This window comes from Equus quagga, chromosome 10 (genome assembly GCF_021613505.1).
Source record: "Equus quagga isolate Etosha38 chromosome 10, UCLA_HA_Equagga_1.0, whole genome shotgun sequence".
Classification (NCBI taxonomy): domain Eukaryota; kingdom Metazoa; phylum Chordata; class Mammalia; order Perissodactyla; family Equidae; genus Equus; species Equus quagga.
The window spans coordinates 116,128,850-116,145,145 of NC_060276.1; the positions used below are offsets into that span (position 1 = coordinate 116,128,850).

The following is a 16,296-nucleotide window of genomic DNA, read 5'->3' on the forward strand; positions in this document are numbered from 1 at the left end:
CGTTAGGGTCACCCCAAACCTGGCGCCACGAGCTGCTGCAGCACCGCATGGTGTCAACATGAGTGATGTGTGTGCAGTTCAGCTGAACGGGGGGAGAGCTTATTTTGCATCAGCAAATACTAGAGGATTTATGAGACTCGGGGAAGGACAATGAGTCCTGATTAAATCATTGGCATTTAATTTAGAAATAAAAATAAACCTATTCTGATCCTATTAAGGTCCTAGCAATCAGACAACATAGGAGCAGGCCCGCGGGGCTCTCAGTGAATCTCATCTCAACCTCCATCTTTGTGAGGAGTGTCAGGGCCTGGGTGACGGCCTGTGCTTCATACTTTGGAAATTCCCAATTGAAAGACTTGCACGCACAGAAGTTACTGAGTCTTATGTCCAGTCCTGAATTCCATGATTAAAAATTGTCCTCCACAAAGAATTAGCAATTCAAAATTAAGACAAAGAGATGTCAATGAACTTAAAACAGTCTTTTAAAACAACCTCCTGATTTCAACTTGACCAAAATGCAAATAAATGACTCACGTTTTTTAATGTGGTAAAATACACACAACACAAAATTCACCATCTTACCCTTTTTTTTTTGGAGGAAGATTAGCCCTAAGCTAACATCTGCCACCAAGCCTCCTCTTTTTGCTGAGGAAGACTGGCCCTGAGCTAATACCCATGCCCATCTTCCTCCACTTTATACGTGTGACACCTACCACAGCATGGCTTTTGCCAAGCGATGCCATGTCCGCACCCAGGATCTGAACAGGCGAACCCTGGGCTGCCGAGAAGTGGAACGAGTGCACTTAACTGCTGCGCCACTGGGCTGGGCTGGCCCTCATCTTACCCATTTTTAAGTGTACTGTTCTGTGGCACTAAGGATATTCATTCACATTGTTATGCAACCATCACCACTATCCATCTCCAGAACTTTTTCATCTTCCCAACTGAAATTCTGACCATTAAACACTAACTCCCCTTTCTCCCCTCCCACCAGTCCTTTAAGTAATCCTTAAAGAGCAGAAATAAAAGACAAAATGTGTAAGACCTTTCAATCGGCCACCATCCCGAAGTGAGGCAGCACCATACAGTGTCATCTGAGTGACAGACAAAGCAGATTACCCGCTTCCTCATCATCATATTTGAGAAAAACTATAGGGATGGCTCAAAAGGAGTATCACAGGCGAGTGCAGAGTGTCCCCCGGAAAAACCACTTCACGATCACGGACGTCTCTCTGCCCTAAACCCACCCACAGCAGATTCAGTGGGTCGTTTGCCCCCACACAGTGAATTATGAAGAGCCAGGGGTTAGGAGAAAAGTCAGACACACATTGTCCTCTTTGAGGACTCCTGCTGCCACTAGCCCCACACGAGATTCGCTCGGCTAACCCAGTCTCATGTCTGTCAACATGACGGTTATCTGGGCTTAGTGATGCCACCACACCACTGGGTTAGCCCACAAGAAGGGGGCCGAAACTGAAGTAGTGTGCAGGTGAACAAACCAAAACGAAGATTAAATAATTTGAATATTCAAGTTCATTAGGATTTTTTCTTTTTTGGGTGTGAGGAAGTTTGGCTCTAAGCTAACATCTGTTGCCAACCTTCCTCTTTCTGCTTGAGGAAGATTGTCACAGAGCTGACATCTGTGCCAATCTTCCTCTATTTTATGTGGGATGCCACCACAGTATGGTTTGACAAGTAGTGCTATGTTCCTGCCTGGGATCCAAACCTGCAAACCCCAGGTCGCCGAAGTGGAACCTGCTACGCCACTGGTCAGGCCCCCCTTAGGACTTTGAAAGCTCACTCTGTTATAACAGCACTGTTTTATATACAGTGGACCTATGGAAATCGTCCATGCCATCCCTTCCCCAGGGGCAATTTACAGACTCTGACCCCAGATGGAGTCTGCAGAGCTTGGTGGAGAGAAGGCACATGCCTGGAGGGAGCAAAGTCGCATTCGGCTCTCCAGGACACGTGCACAGCTGAATAGGGGAAGTGCGGCCCCTACCTCTAGGAGCGACATGAAGATGAATTACCTTCCCATAGGGAAAGCACTTAGCCCTGGGCTCGCCTTCAGTAAGTGCCCTGTCCATAGTAGTTATCAGTAATACTGGAAGTGAGGGATGAGAAGCTGCCCCGATGTCACAAATGACAATCAGCTAGAAAGCGCCCCAATCCCCGTGACTGTGTAGATGGAAAACAAGCAGCTGCAGGAAGACACGGAGCGGCACTGGCGCGGGACCCTTGGCTTCCCATTACCTGGCCCCGTGTGGTCTTCGTCAGCACCATGCTTTTAAAGGGAACCGCCATCTAGCATTTAGGTATCAAAAAAAAGTCTACAAATTTGAAAGGCCTAAGCTCTAACCGGGCCTTTGCCTCCTCTCGGTTCCATCTGCCTTAGGTTTATCAGTAGGTCTGGATGTCCAGCAGATTGAAATGGGAGACAGTCTTAAAGGCTAGCCATCCTTGGGGCTGGCCCCGTGGTCGAGTGGTTAAGTTCGCGCGCTCCGCTGCAGGCGGCCCAGTGTTTCGTCAGTTCGAATCCTGGGTGCGGACATGGCACTGCTCATCAAACCATGCTGAGGCAGCGTCCCACATACCACAACTAGAAGGACCCACAAGGAAGAATATACAACTATGTACTGGGGGGCTTTGGGGAGAAAAAAGGAAAAAATAAAATCTTTAAAAAAAAAAAAAAAAAAAAGGCTAGCCATCCTCGCCGCTGATTACTCGGCATGGTTTCTCTCCTAAGACAGACCACGAGGAATTTACAAATGGCCTTTCCAGGTCAGCTTTTAGTTGCTCAGGATGTCAAGACATTCTCTTCCCCTAGTAATTTGACTGTATGCATCTAGATTTCTTTGCTGTTTTCTCTCAGAGGGTGAGTATGTACCTGTGTGTGCGTTCACGCTTGTGTATCTGTGTCTGTTTATTTCCCTATCTGGAAAGACTGTTTAAATCAACTTCAAACCCCATAGCTGAGAATGTGGCCATATTTTAGATATTCATTACTTGAGGGAAAAGCACAAAATAGATTACAGGGATGGAGAACTTTCCAAATTCTTGCCTGACGCTAATCCTCAGCTGAATGAATACTTCCAGTAATTTAGACCACTGTGGATGTCTGAGGACCCCTAGCCAGTGCTACTGGTAATTTTTCAGTTTCATTGTTCTCCAGTAATTATCATAATGTAGATTTCATGCCAATGCACAAAGACACGCCTTTAAAACCTACAGTATCAGCTGGGCTAACTTGAAACTGGGCGCTCTGGAAGGAGTCCGAATTCCTTTATAAGTCTTGCATACATTTTTAGTAGAAAACTTTCCTATTCTTCCTTAAAGGGCCATTACATGAAGTACAGACATCGGCTTTCAAAGATTTTGAGACAAGGGGCCGGCCCGGTGGCGTAGCAGGTTAAGTGCGCACGTTCCGCTTCGGCGGTCCAGGGTTCACCGGTTTGGATCCTGGATGCGGACATGGCATGGCTTGGCAAGCCACGCTGTGGCAGGCGTCCCACATATAAAGTAGAGGAAGATGGGCACAGATGTTAGCTCAGGGCCAGTCTTCCTCAGAAAATAGAGGAGGATTGGCAGTAGTTAGCTCAGGGCTAATCTTCCTCAAAAAGACAAGAAAAAATAAAAAAAAGATTTTGAGAGGAGACTTGGCCCAGGGCTGCACATCAACCAATGCCAATCACCAATATGCAGGGTGCTGAAGGCTTCGCCATGTTAGACCAAGCAGCCCATGAGCCTGTCCACTTATGTTCTGAAGTACGCAGCCTTCCAGGGGGCCTTGGAAAAGGGCATGCGACGGCAGAGGCTGGCCCCCGGGTCTCACAGCAGGCACACAGCTACCTCTCACCTCTCTGTTCGGGTAGGCCCTGGTTCATCCCAGATACCTGCCTTCTGCTCCATTCTGTGGGGGAAACAAAGCCTTTTTCCCCTCTGGGCCTTGCACCCAGCTCTTGGTTCCAGGAAAAAACCATAGCCCTCAAAGATTCCAGACTTCAACCAATCAGCCATCTTTGGTTCTGCTGAAAAGTCCCATAGCTCAGCTGAGACGGTTTCTGGGCAGTCCACCGGAGCTGCCCCAGGTATAGAAACATATTCTGCCTTCCTAGTGTAACGTTTCCTACTGGCTACCACAATTCCCTCACTGCATCCCTGCCTGGGGGCTCCGTCTTCCATCTTCTCCTAAGACAGGAGGTCACCTGATTTGGCACTGGGCTCTGTGACCACCCTGTGACGCTGTCACGCTGACAGCCTCGGGCCCTCCGGGAGCTTCTAGTGCACGGGGTCTAGGAATCTTGTTGTTTTACCATTAAGTGGCCAAGCAAGTACACCTGCACGGCACTCACCTCCTCTTCTCCCCTGTGCACACTTTGCACAACCACATGACACAGTAAATCTGCGGGTATTGGAAAGAAGGGAGAAAAGTTGTCTGTGTCCAATCAAGAAGAAAAGCAGGATTACTGAGTCACTAACACCACAGGGAATTGTGATTTATAGTGTTTGCTGCTTATGGTGAAATTGCCCAACATATGCTTATTGAACTAAAAATGTCAGTCAGCTTAAGAATGTAATCAATAGGGCCGACCCAGTGGCATAGTGGTCAAGTTCAAGTGCTCCACTTCAGTGGCCCAGGGTTTGCGAGTTTGGATCCTGGGCACCAACCTACATAACTCATCAAGCCATGCTGTGGCAGCGTCTCGCATACAAAATAGAGGAAGCCTGGCACAGATGTTAGCTCAGGGCCAATCTTCCTCACCAGAAAAAAAAAGAATGTAATCAAAGGGGGGTGGGGTGGGCAAGCTCACAGTAACTCCTCTCAACTCTGAAGCAGCCATTTATGGTGAGGAAGCATCCTAGCTCTCGTGCCTCCCAAAGCAAATGGAGAGAGCAGCACAGATGACATCAGGCAGCACCATGGTGGGCTGCTGCCCAGCTTCATCACATCACGGAAAACAGAAGAGGACCGTTAAGAACGGAGTTCTCTGCATCGAGGGCATGGGCTGAATGACAAGTGTCCAAACTGTACACTTTTTTAGTTTTATGAGAGTAACTAAAAACATTTTTGATTGTTTATTTTTTTTTGCTTGAGGAAGACTGTCCCTGAGCTAACATCTGTACCAGTCTTCCTCTATTTTGTACATGGGTTGCCACCACAGCATGGCTCAATGAGCAGTGTGTAGGTCTGCGCCCAGGATCTGAACCCAGGCCACTGAAGCAGAGTGCACCAAACTTAACTGTTAGGCCACTAGGGCTGGCCCTGATTGTTTATTTTTTAAAAAATGGAAAGTGCAACCAGAATAAAGCAAACAGCAGCCTGAGCCAGATACAGGGCCTCTAAGAGACCCACGACAAAACTCTGATTTTTCATTTCCTTTTTTTTTTTTTTAATTTTATTTTTCCTTTTTCTCCCCAAAGCCCCCAGTACGTAGGTGCATATTTTTAGTTGTGGGTCCTTCTAGTTGTGGCATGTGGGATGCCGCCTCAACGTGGCCCGATGAGCGATGCCATGTCTGCACCCAGGATCCAAACCGGCGAAACCCAGGGCCGCTGGAGCAGAGCGCTCGAACTTAATCACTCAGCCACAGGGGGGGCCCCTTTCATTTCCTTTTTTTAATGCCTTGAACCAAAAAGCTATCATTTCCTAAATTGAAAGTCATTTTCCTTTATGCGTGGGTCACAATATTTCTTTTGGAACTCATTTGTCCATCATATTTGAAATCAAACAGTGACATTTTAAAAATCACTAATGATATAAGCAGACTTTCAATATAATCCCTTGTAAAAGTCTTGTAAAAAAAATGAGTATTTTTTATGAAAGCCATTTCCAAAGTGCTAAGCATATGCAAACGTTCATAAAAATGCTGGTTCCCTCCTTTTCTTTTCCTGGCACTGACTATTTAGGCAAGCTGAAGGCCCCTGGAATAAACAGCACATGCTAGCCTATGAAACTTTCTTTGGCAATTCCTTCATCTCTTTATGTTAAGTCCTTCCTGTAAAAACAGGTAATCACCTAGATGTCACAGGTCTGGTCTGCTGACATGCCATGAAGATTTAAAGCTAATATAGTAGTAATGACATTTGCACTAACAGCAATAATTCTGTCCTTACCATGACCTCATGAAGAGCCACTATTTAGTCCCTGACCTCATTCAGACTTTATCTCCGATTCTTCCTTCCTGTCCACACAGCTCCAGCCACTGGCCTCTGCTGCTTCTCCAACATGCCATGAGGCTCCCACCCCAGGACCTTTGCACTTATTGGCTCCCCTCCCTGGCATGCCAAGACATCCACAAGGCCTGCCCCTCACATCACTCCAGGTCTCAGTTCAATCATCACCTCATCAGAGCACTCTCTATAATCATACTCCTTTGTCTCTCTCTATTCCTTCACTCTGTTTTAATTATCTTACCACCTGATGTGTTAGTCACCTGATGAAGGACCGGCAAACTTTCACTGTAAAGGGCCAGACAGTAAATATTTTAGACTTCACAGGCCATATGATCACTATTTCAACTACTCAGTTCTGCTGCTCTAGTGCAAAACCACCAGAGACCATATGTAAATGAATGAATGTGGCTGTGTTTTAATAAAACTTTATTTACAAAAGCAGGTGGTGGGCCAGGTTTGGCCCACAGGCCAGTCTGCTGATCCTGTATTGTACATTTGTTTATGCATTGGCTATCCATCTTGTGAGTACATAAGCTCCCTCAAGGAAGGAAGGACTCTATTCTGTTTTGTCTACTGCTGTATCCTGAAGTGCCTGGGCAAGTTTTTGGAGTTGATCAAATGATTCTTTTTTTTTTTGCTGAGGAAGATTAGCCCTGAGCTAACATCTGTGCCAATCTTCCACTATCTCATATGTTGGTTGCCACCACAGCGTGGCTGACAAGTGGTATAGGTCTGCGTCTGGGATCCAAACCTGTGAACCCGGTCCACCAAAGTGGAGTGTGCCAAACTTAATTACTATGCCACAGGGCTGGCCCCCAAAATGATTCTTTTTGATTGACAAAGCACTTTCCAACCCACTGTTGGATTTATGATGATCTGATTACAAATATTTGAACTTGATATTCTAAGAGGACATATGACTTGTTGAAGGTCACACACTTAAGTCCCCTGCTTTTTAACTGGGGCAGAGAGACATATCAGTTGAACTTAAAATGAAAGAGAATGGTGCTCACTTAATTGACATTGGATCTCATTACAAAATGGCAGAGAGACTCTGGTGGAAAGGCCCAATTTTAGAAAAGAACACTTAACCACAAAGAGCTTACTAACATTGCCCCAAAGGTCACTGTCCTGCATAAAGCCAAGCACAAATGCCCACAGACAAGTGATGCGGGGCCCACGCTGGGTGTGGAGAAGTGCACTGCCCGCCGCCTGGCACGTTCTCGTTCGGGATTTGGCTTTCCTACCTTCTTCACCGAAAGGTCGTGGTCCAAGTCGCTTCCTGAGGACTCTTCAGACTCCTGCTGTTCCCGAAGGTCCTTCATCTTAATCAGCAGCTCTGCCTTGGGGGCCGACGTGCTGTAGTAGGTGGAATTGGTGGCCAGGGACACAGCCGCCGGCACACTTGGCTCCTCCTTCCTGGGTAAAAATGTTGGGACTTCAATTAGCTGTGATCGTATGCACAGACAAGCCCATAGCCCCACAACCTGGGTTGTGACAAGCAAACGGTGGTGCTAGCAGAAGGACGCCAGCCAGGGAGATGAGACAGCATAAGGAGGGAAAAAAGTAGGTGATGAGGTTAGAAAAATCCTCGCCATATGGATACACATAAAGTCTGTGAAATGTAGTTTTTAGATGGTCTTGACAGGGAGCCTGAGGTCTATGTAGATGTGTGTGCCACAGGCCATCTCTAAGAGATCAGGCCCCCTGCACCTTCCACCAGCAGCCACGCCTGCCCCCTCTTGCTTTGGTCCGTCTTGCCCCTGCTGCACTGCACTGGCACTCCGGCCTGTCAATAAATGATACCTACGGATATGGTGTACATCAACAACAGGGCAGGCGTAACCACACACACCTTTGCAGGGGGCTGAATGAGAGAGGATGAAATGTGCCATTTACAAAACCAATCAAAAGCAATTCATTCACTCACATACCGACATCTATATCTCCTCTTTAACAAACACACATACTCAGTAGTCTAAGCCTTCACTCCTCTTACGACAGGTTTCTCAACCTCAGCACTAGGGACACGTGGGGCTGGATCATTCTTTGCCGTGGGGGCCGTCCCGTGCATTGTAGGATGTTCAGCAGCATCCCTGGTCTCCACCCAGTAGATGCCAGAAGCACCTCTCCCAGATGTGACAACCAAAATTGTATCCCAATATTGCCAACTGTTCTCTGGGGGGAGACGACGGCCCCCAGCTGGGAACTGCTGTCTTGTGAGAAAGGAGCCCTGCGCGGATCACCGTAAACCACACTGGCCTCCAGCCAAGAAAGCGCAGGAGCTGCAGTATCTTCCTGTCTTTCCCAGAACCTGCAGCCCATCGTCCCCAGGAACGGGTTCTCCTTAACTTCTTAACTCCTCCTAACGCCTTAACTTCTCTTTCGCGAGGGTCACAAAAAAGCCAAAAAGTGCTAAGCATCAGGCAGTCCTTACGAAAATCTGTGCCCCCAAAGCAATCAGGAAAACAGAACAACAGATACGCCCCTCCCCCTTTAAGCAGAACCACCCACGGCCAAACGGCGAACCCAGGGCAGCATCTACTCACTTCTCCTCCGCAGTTCTAGGAGAGGAGATTTTGGGGAGCAGCTTCCTCCGCTGCTGAGCTTCTTCCAAGAGGTGCTCGTCTTTGGGGAAGATCCCCTCCATCAGGTCCATGGCGGTTTTGATCTTCACACCGGGGTCCAGGATATCGGCCAGGGACTTATCCTTCCCCACAATCTCTCGGGCCAGCTCCTCCGACTTCAGGTCTTCGGCCGTCCTCTCTTTGGCCTTCACGTAGCTGAGCCCAGGAGGGGAGGCCTGGCTGCCCTTGGCGGCGGGCGCCAGGGCGCCGGGGGGCTGGGGCTCAGCCTCGGCGCCCTGGCGGCTGTACACGCAGAAGCGGGAGTAGCACTGCTCGGACGTGCTCAGCGTCTTGATCTGGTCTCTCTCCAGCCCGCTGGGCAGCTCGGGCAGCTCGGTGGCGCGGGCCAGGCCCTGGCGGCTCTCTTTCTCTGGCTGGCTTTCCGAGTGCACGATCTTGATGGGCACCATCTTCACCGTGGTGTTGTTGTCAATCACCCGCTCGATTCTGCTAAGACAAGAGCCGTCTGCTGAAAACACAAAGTGCACTCAGGCACAGGCTCCTACCCAGGACTAGAACCAGTCGGCCCCCTCGCCTCTCCTTACAGACAGGGAACCCTGAGACTCAAAGACTGAGGCCACCCCGCTGGAAGGAGCCTCTGTGACTGCATGTCCCAGGATGGGGAGAGGAGGTCAAGAAGTTCCCTGCTACCCCTAACTTGGCATCCTGACCCTCAGTGTCTAGGAGCCTTTCCATTTTCAAATAGTCACCCACACCCCTACAGGAGCCCAAGGGCGTTTCCCTGGGGCTTACCAATAGGAGATGGCGTAACACTCATTTGTTCTTATCAATGACAGTGCAAACCTTAACAAGCCCTGCTCAGTTAAATTTTCTTTTGTAGGGGAAACCTGCAACAGATAGGCATTTTTCACAGAATCATCATCAGTGCCTTTGGTCAGGGGCTCTCAAAACAGCGTCGGTGCACACCATGGGTGCCTGCGCGGCCCTCGGGGCTGAGGGAGGACTTCTATACAGGATGGCTATGTACTGAGCGGACGCTGAGTGCCACCCGCTCCCTGGCCCCAATCTGAAGCTTCCTCAGATGCTTGTGCACACTGGGTGTCACCCGCCACTTGTCTTCCACCACCCAACACTTCAAGCTGCCCTTTGCACGGCTTTTCATACCAGTGCGATAGGGATCCAGCAGTAAACACAGACACACTGCTTCTGGATTATTTTAAATGACTCACTAAGGACACATTTTTCTTTTTTTAAAAAAAAGTTTCTCGGTGAAAGGAGCTGGAAGAGCACCTTGAACTCCCACAAGGAAGAGAGAGAAAGTGGTAAAAGCAGCTTAGTCATCTGGGACAACCCGAGTGCCAGCTGGCGCCCTCAGTCTCACCTCACTGACCACAGCTGGGGACCCTGCGGATGAGGGCCACCGGCACAAGAATCTGTTTCAAGTATTTTTAAAGGACATACTGGAGAAAGAGAACCATCTGATGGTGCTCAGGAGGGAAGGAAAAACAAGCCAAAATCACATAACCCAAACTCCAGACTTGTTCCTAACTCAGTGAGCCAAACATCACTTCTACCATGTGACCCTAAGGGACCTAATTTTATGTAGCACAAGGGACGCTCCGGTGCTCTAAATTAAAGGCTGTTTTTCACCCTTTCGCTGGTGGCTGGGAACACAGTGCGGTTCTTTCCCTGTTCATGAGGGTGTGGTATGCGGGCTAAAACGAAATAATTTTGTATTTTCTTCTCTCCTCCAGTAGAAACCCTTAAACAGTCTAACTCTGTGGTAAATACTGTTGAGATATGCTAACCTTCAGAAGGAAACTTCTGGCATCTTATTGAAGCAAGAACAAACAAACAAGAACTCCTCTTCATTCCTTTCATTCCACGCTTAGAAACCCACCGATCACCTTCTCCTGACTTTTAAGTCAGCCTGTATTTGCACCTTCCCCCATTCGTGGAAACTTGATCTCTAGTGAAGGAAGACATATTAGACATAGAGAAAGCAAATCCTCCCCGGGTGGACATACACTATCCGACGAAGCATCTCTCCCTGGGCATTTCTAAGCACAAATCGTCTCAGACTCCTCTTGAAAACTGTCCCAACTTCTGCATGAAAAAAGTCTGATGAACTTTTACTTCAAAATGAGGACAAAACCCAGTGGATTCGACCTTACCGCAACCGGATCTCTCCAGTTCCTAATGGAAAGGCAGGACCCAGAGGGCCAGAGGAGGACGGGTATGCCAAGTCCCGGTCCACCTCTCCGTGCCGTGACGCGGCTTCTCTCAGAGTGCCCGCTCCCTCCAGGTGACTCACCTGCTGCTCACGGCAGTCCAGCCCCCAACATTAAACAGTCCAACCAGCTCTGCTCACACCCCCACTCCAGAGGGAGCCCTTCAGCCTGCGTGCCATTCTGGGTCTGAGAGACCTCACGACCCACGCAGGAGATTCTCAAACATGGGTGCTGCAGTTGATCCAGTCAAAACGACCCCGAAGCAGCCCTCCTGGCTCTTTGTTCTCACAGGCTCCCACACAGAAACGGGCCTCAGGAAGCCTCCCCTAACACTTCTGGGAGCGATCAAATCTCTAACTACCACTGACAGTGACTGAAGACACTGCTGGCCATTAGATCTACTTTGTAGTTAAAAGCAAAAAACCCTCAGAGAATTTTAAGAGATTTAAAAGTAGGCTTCCCAGTTTTAGGACAGGAGTTGATGCATGTTTGTTTGGAATGAACGACTACTCTGAACCCCCACAGAGTGGGGATGTTGATCTTCTTTCGCTCGGCATCCCCGCTGCGAGCCAATGCCTGGCACTCAGGAGCTGCTCAGTAACTGTCTGCTGAACCCAGGAAGGCATGGCATGCAGACACAGGCCGCCGCCCTCCACCCCGGCCAGCTCCCCAGCGGCAGGGAGTACATGCACGCTTGTGATCCATAGAGGTGACTGGAATGAGGGAGAGACGAGACATGGAAGGAGACGAGGTGGGCAGCTAAGGCTCAAGAAATCAGTCCCCAGAAGTCAGGAGGAGAGTGTCTCTGAGCTGTGCCCAAACGACAAGCAGCATAAGAGGCCCCATCCCGGGCACGCTTCACTTGCTGACCATTGCTAGTTATCATGGGCACAGGGCAGGGCTAGGGCTCTTGCTGAGCACCGGCCTCTCGTTTGTCTTGCATGTCACTGGGACTCCACACTCTCATACCAGGCCTGACCAATAACACGTGCCCTGGGGGAAGGTGCCATTTAGTTCAGTATGTTATGAGCAACTTCCTTGGTAGCAACTTCTGTCGGTGGCACAGCCCCCATCCGCCCTACCGTGCTCCGGAGGAGGACAGAGAGGACACATAGCAAGATGGCTCTGGACACTGACTGGAATTCAGGCCCTCTGTGAGGGCTTATACAGCAGGGGACATGGTTCCAAGACAACTTTTGTCCCAGATGATGTGCTGGATGGGAACACTAAATGTGGATGCCCAAAGACCCCTCCTTAGGATCTTCAATCAATATCGTCACAGTTTGTTGAAATCCCTTTCAAACTCAGAGAAAATATGGAGTGAGAAAAAAATCAACACTCCAGGCAAGAAAAAATGCAAAATACCACCCACCTCCTGGAGGCAACACAGGTCATGAGTGCAAGCATGTGGCCTGTTTCTCCGAGCAGCACACCATGCTTAGACCAGCTGGTGACAATATCATACACCTGACCCACCAAACAGACCAAACACTTTATTGCTGTTCCTTCCTTTCAGAACTTAATAATGATACCAAGTGAAAGGCTATTTAAGTGATCCCTACATTTTGTATGACACCAAGCACAGTTCTGGCCCACAGCTGAAGCTGTGGTTGCGATGAGACATTGGAGATATAGGACGGTGTCAATAACGTCTTCTCTGCTGACTTATTTTGAAGCTAAAAGAAACAGTTTGAGACTCTAGAGCAGGGAGATCCAACAGAACTTTCTGTGATGATAGACACAGCCGTTATCTATGCTGTCCAGTGTAGTAGCCACTAGCCACATGTGGTACAACTGAGGGATGGATTTTGTTTAATTTTCACTTACTTACGTTCATACAGCCACGTGTGACTGTTAGCCACTGTATTAGATGGTAATGACACTGAGGCCCAGATCATTCTTTGCTGTGGGGCCATCTTGTGCACTGTAGAATGTTGAGCAGCATCCCTGGCCTCTACCCACTAGATGCCAGGAGCAACCGCCCTCCTTCAGTTGTGGCACCCGAAATGTCTCCAGACATTGCCAAATGTCCCCTGGGGGCCAAAATCTCCCTGCCTCAGGTTGAGAACCCCTGCTCTAGAGAATGGGATGAAACTTTCCCACTTCTTCTATTTCTCAGCTCTTCAGAGGCACTCAGAGAGGAGGGTAAAGAAAGCTCAACGGTCACTGCTCTTGACTGGCCAGGTGCCTGACTGAAATTCTGACAACAGCACCACGAAATGTGATTGCCGTTTCCTCTGCTTTCATAAAAGGTGTATATCAGCTTAGTTTTTTCACATGTGAAGATCTAGAAAAAGAGGAGTGAAGAAGAATCGGATATGATGACAAACATCAATTTTGCTTGAAGGGCTCATGCTGGGATCAAACGTGATCCCGATTACAAATAGCAGGTGCTTAGGGAAAACACAGCCCCAGTGTGCAGACGCCTGTGGGCAAGGCAGATATAAATGTGCTGGGCTTGGATGAAGGGAACGGGGGATGCCCCACCACCGCCTTCACACCCCCCTTGCTCCCTGTGGGACAGGACACCCCCCTCAACAAGTTAAAAATCCAACTGACACTGGAGCTGTGGGTTCTCCCCTACGTGGTTAGTCCCCAGGACCAACTTAAGTGCACTGTCTGGAGCAGACGCAAGGTGCCAGTCTACACTGCCCAGGAAAGATGCATGGAAAACCTCCCGCAGTGGGAAGGGGGCTTGCAGGAGGGGAAGAAGGCCCAGGGCCACCGCGCCTGGACAGTACCTTGTGGAATTCTCGTCCTGGATGAGCAGGGGAGGCTTGTCCGTCAGCTTCTGGGGCGCGAACTGAGGCGAAGGGGAGCGAGAGGTGTCCATGGCTGCGGGTGGCAGGGGCCGGCACTGGGATGGGAAGGGACAGGCTGCGTGCTCGTCTACATCCTGCCTGTCGTGCTCAGCGGCGGCCTTCGGGCCGTCTGCGGGCTGGGCACTGCTTGGCTCCTCCGCCGAGGCAGAGGGGCTGCAGGAGAGGGACAGGCGGGCCACACACACCTCCAGGGCCACGGGGGACGCCAGGGGGCGGGGCCGGCTGCGGGGACCGGCAGCAGGGCCGGTGGGGCCCCTGAGTGGCCTCTGCGGGCCCGGTCTCCTGGCGCTCACGGGCCGCAGGGCCTGCGCCGGAGCCGGGGGGCCTGGGCCAAGCAGCGGCGGCGGGGTCGCAGGCGCCTTGTCCTCCGAGTATCTGTAATCGCGAGGGAGGGTCCCCGCGCGGCCGCGGCCCTCGCAGGGCGCCTCTGGAGCTCCCGGGACGTGAGGCAGCTCAGAGACCTGGGACAGGTTCCGCTGGTCTCCTGGACTGTCTTCTCGACACTGGGCATCTGCTTGTCTAGAGGAAGAACGAATAAAAACAGGGAACAATTCCAATTAACATCCTCTCCTTAAAGGGGACTAGACGCAGATCTTGATTATCTCCTTAAACCAGTCTAGGGCATTAAATCCGTATGCATTTTCCCATACCTGTCCCCACCACAATTCCTAATGCAAAGGATCGAATCCAAACACGTACTGCACATTAGGCTACAGACTGGCAGGTCACGTCATAAGAGGCAAGGTATTAAAAACTCATGCACATACATTAGATACACACACATTCATGTGCATGGTTATCTGTGCCACAGCTACAGCTTGTGAGTTCACAACTGTCAAACTTGCAGCAAATCAGCCGGCCATGCCTTTGCCGACACACTGCTTCTTCCAACCCAACAGAGTAATCAAACGAGCCTCTGATGGGCTCTTCCACTCAAGGAAGAGCCGTTTTCTGTTGAGAAGACAACCTCTGAGTTGTTAGAGACCCTGACAAGGGCAGCAGATGGAGGACCAGCAGGTGGAGCACATGTGCCGATAAGAGATGGAACCGAAGAACTGACAAGCTGGATAGAAGAACTTCCCCGAGACGCCCAGCGCCCCCTTGGGGCCCAAAAGGTGCTCTGCCTGCCTCCTGGGACACGATACCTGGCCCAGGTGTTACAGATGGCCCAACTCCATCCAGGCCACTGCACTGGGAGTTGAGAGGCCTGTGCATGTCTCTCTTGCTATGCCCTCAGGAGCAAGGTCCCCTCCATGTTCAATGGATGCTCTAGAGTAGAATCCAGACCAGGCCAACTCCCTCCCCCTCCCCACTGTCAGCCAGCTGGGGCTGCACTCCCCACCCTGTACTATGGAGAGCAGAGAGACAGCCAGACCCTGCCCCGAAGCCTTCTGGAAGTCCTCAGCATCTGGAAGAGGACAGCGTGCTCAAGTACCGCTGGGACCCCGAAAGAGGACAGGTTTGTTCTCTGCTTCCAGGAGGCTGAAGACACAGCCTAAGCTTAGAGAACAAGCTGTAACAAAACAGCCAAGCATAAGAGCTTAAGAAAATACTAACCCAGCTCAAGAAAGTTACACTTCTTTAAAATGTGCATTAGGTACACACTAAGAGAAACTACAAGTTATCAAAATAACGAGAACACGGCAATGGAGGGTTTAGAGAACAACGCAGTCAAGCAGCTGTTTGATTACAAAATACAGAATGGCATTTAAACACTGTCAAATTAACAGCCCATTCCGAGAAGACATCCTGTCACCTGTCACTCCCTAATACCTGTGGCCTGCTGTGGAAGAGTGAATGCCCTCGTCTCCCTTCCATTTAAGCCATTGTGCCTCTTATGACCATGAAACCTAACTCATGACAATTCACGAACGGCTTCCCAATATTTCATTTCAAAGAGGTGAGGTACGCTGGAACTTGTTTTTCCTTCTACTAAAACTCTTGAAACCTAGCATCCACAGACCCACATGAAAGCACCTAGTATCTGTTATTTAATAAATATCCACCACCTCAGAATCAGAGGATTAAATTAGCTACAATTTACTGTTAAAACCTGAGTGACTTTGGCCATCTGGATTCACATTTAATTATGTTAATTAAAAAGGAGTTTTATCTACAAGTGCCTCAGACAGGACTTGCTCTGAGATCTACCCAGAAATGGAAGAGATTCACCAGTGGGAGTAAAGCCCCACTGAGAAGTAAACAAGGACTCAGAGCAGAAGGCCTGCCGGACAGGTCGGCTCCTGGTTCTCTCTCAGGCAGAAGGCACCCGGGCCCCTTCCTGTCTTCCTAATGGGCATCTGTCCTTCGCAGGATTTGAGGGCACTCTGTTCTCTAGGGGAGCAGTACCCGCTGCATGGTCACTTCTCATTCTAGAAGTGTAGTTCACCACGCTCCCAACATTTAACTTTAGTTAGATTGACATTAGCACAGAAATTTCTGCACCAAGTTTGTTCCCCATCCCTTATTTTTTCTTGA

At 49.7% G+C, this 16,296-nt stretch overlaps 1 protein-coding gene across 2 annotated transcripts in view; it reads right to left on the reverse strand.

Moving 5' to 3' along the window:
• Positions 1-7,070: 7,070 nt before the first annotated feature.
• SHROOM2 (shroom family member 2) overlaps positions 7,071-16,296 on the reverse strand; it is a 126,659-nt gene continuing 117,433 nt past the window's right edge. The window contains exons 7-9 of one of the 2 annotated variants that reach the window (XM_046674166.1): positions 13,738-14,337; positions 8,727-9,251; positions 7,071-7,596 (exon numbers count right to left, since the gene is read on the reverse strand). In XM_046674166.1, the coding sequence (XP_046530122.1) occupies positions 7,251-7,596; positions 8,727-9,251; positions 13,738-14,337 (1,471 nt within the window). In that variant the 3' untranslated portion in view covers positions 7,071-7,250. The remainder of the gene's footprint in view (positions 7,597-8,726; positions 9,252-13,737; positions 14,338-16,296) is intronic. The other variant, XM_046674167.1, reaches the window with a different exon arrangement.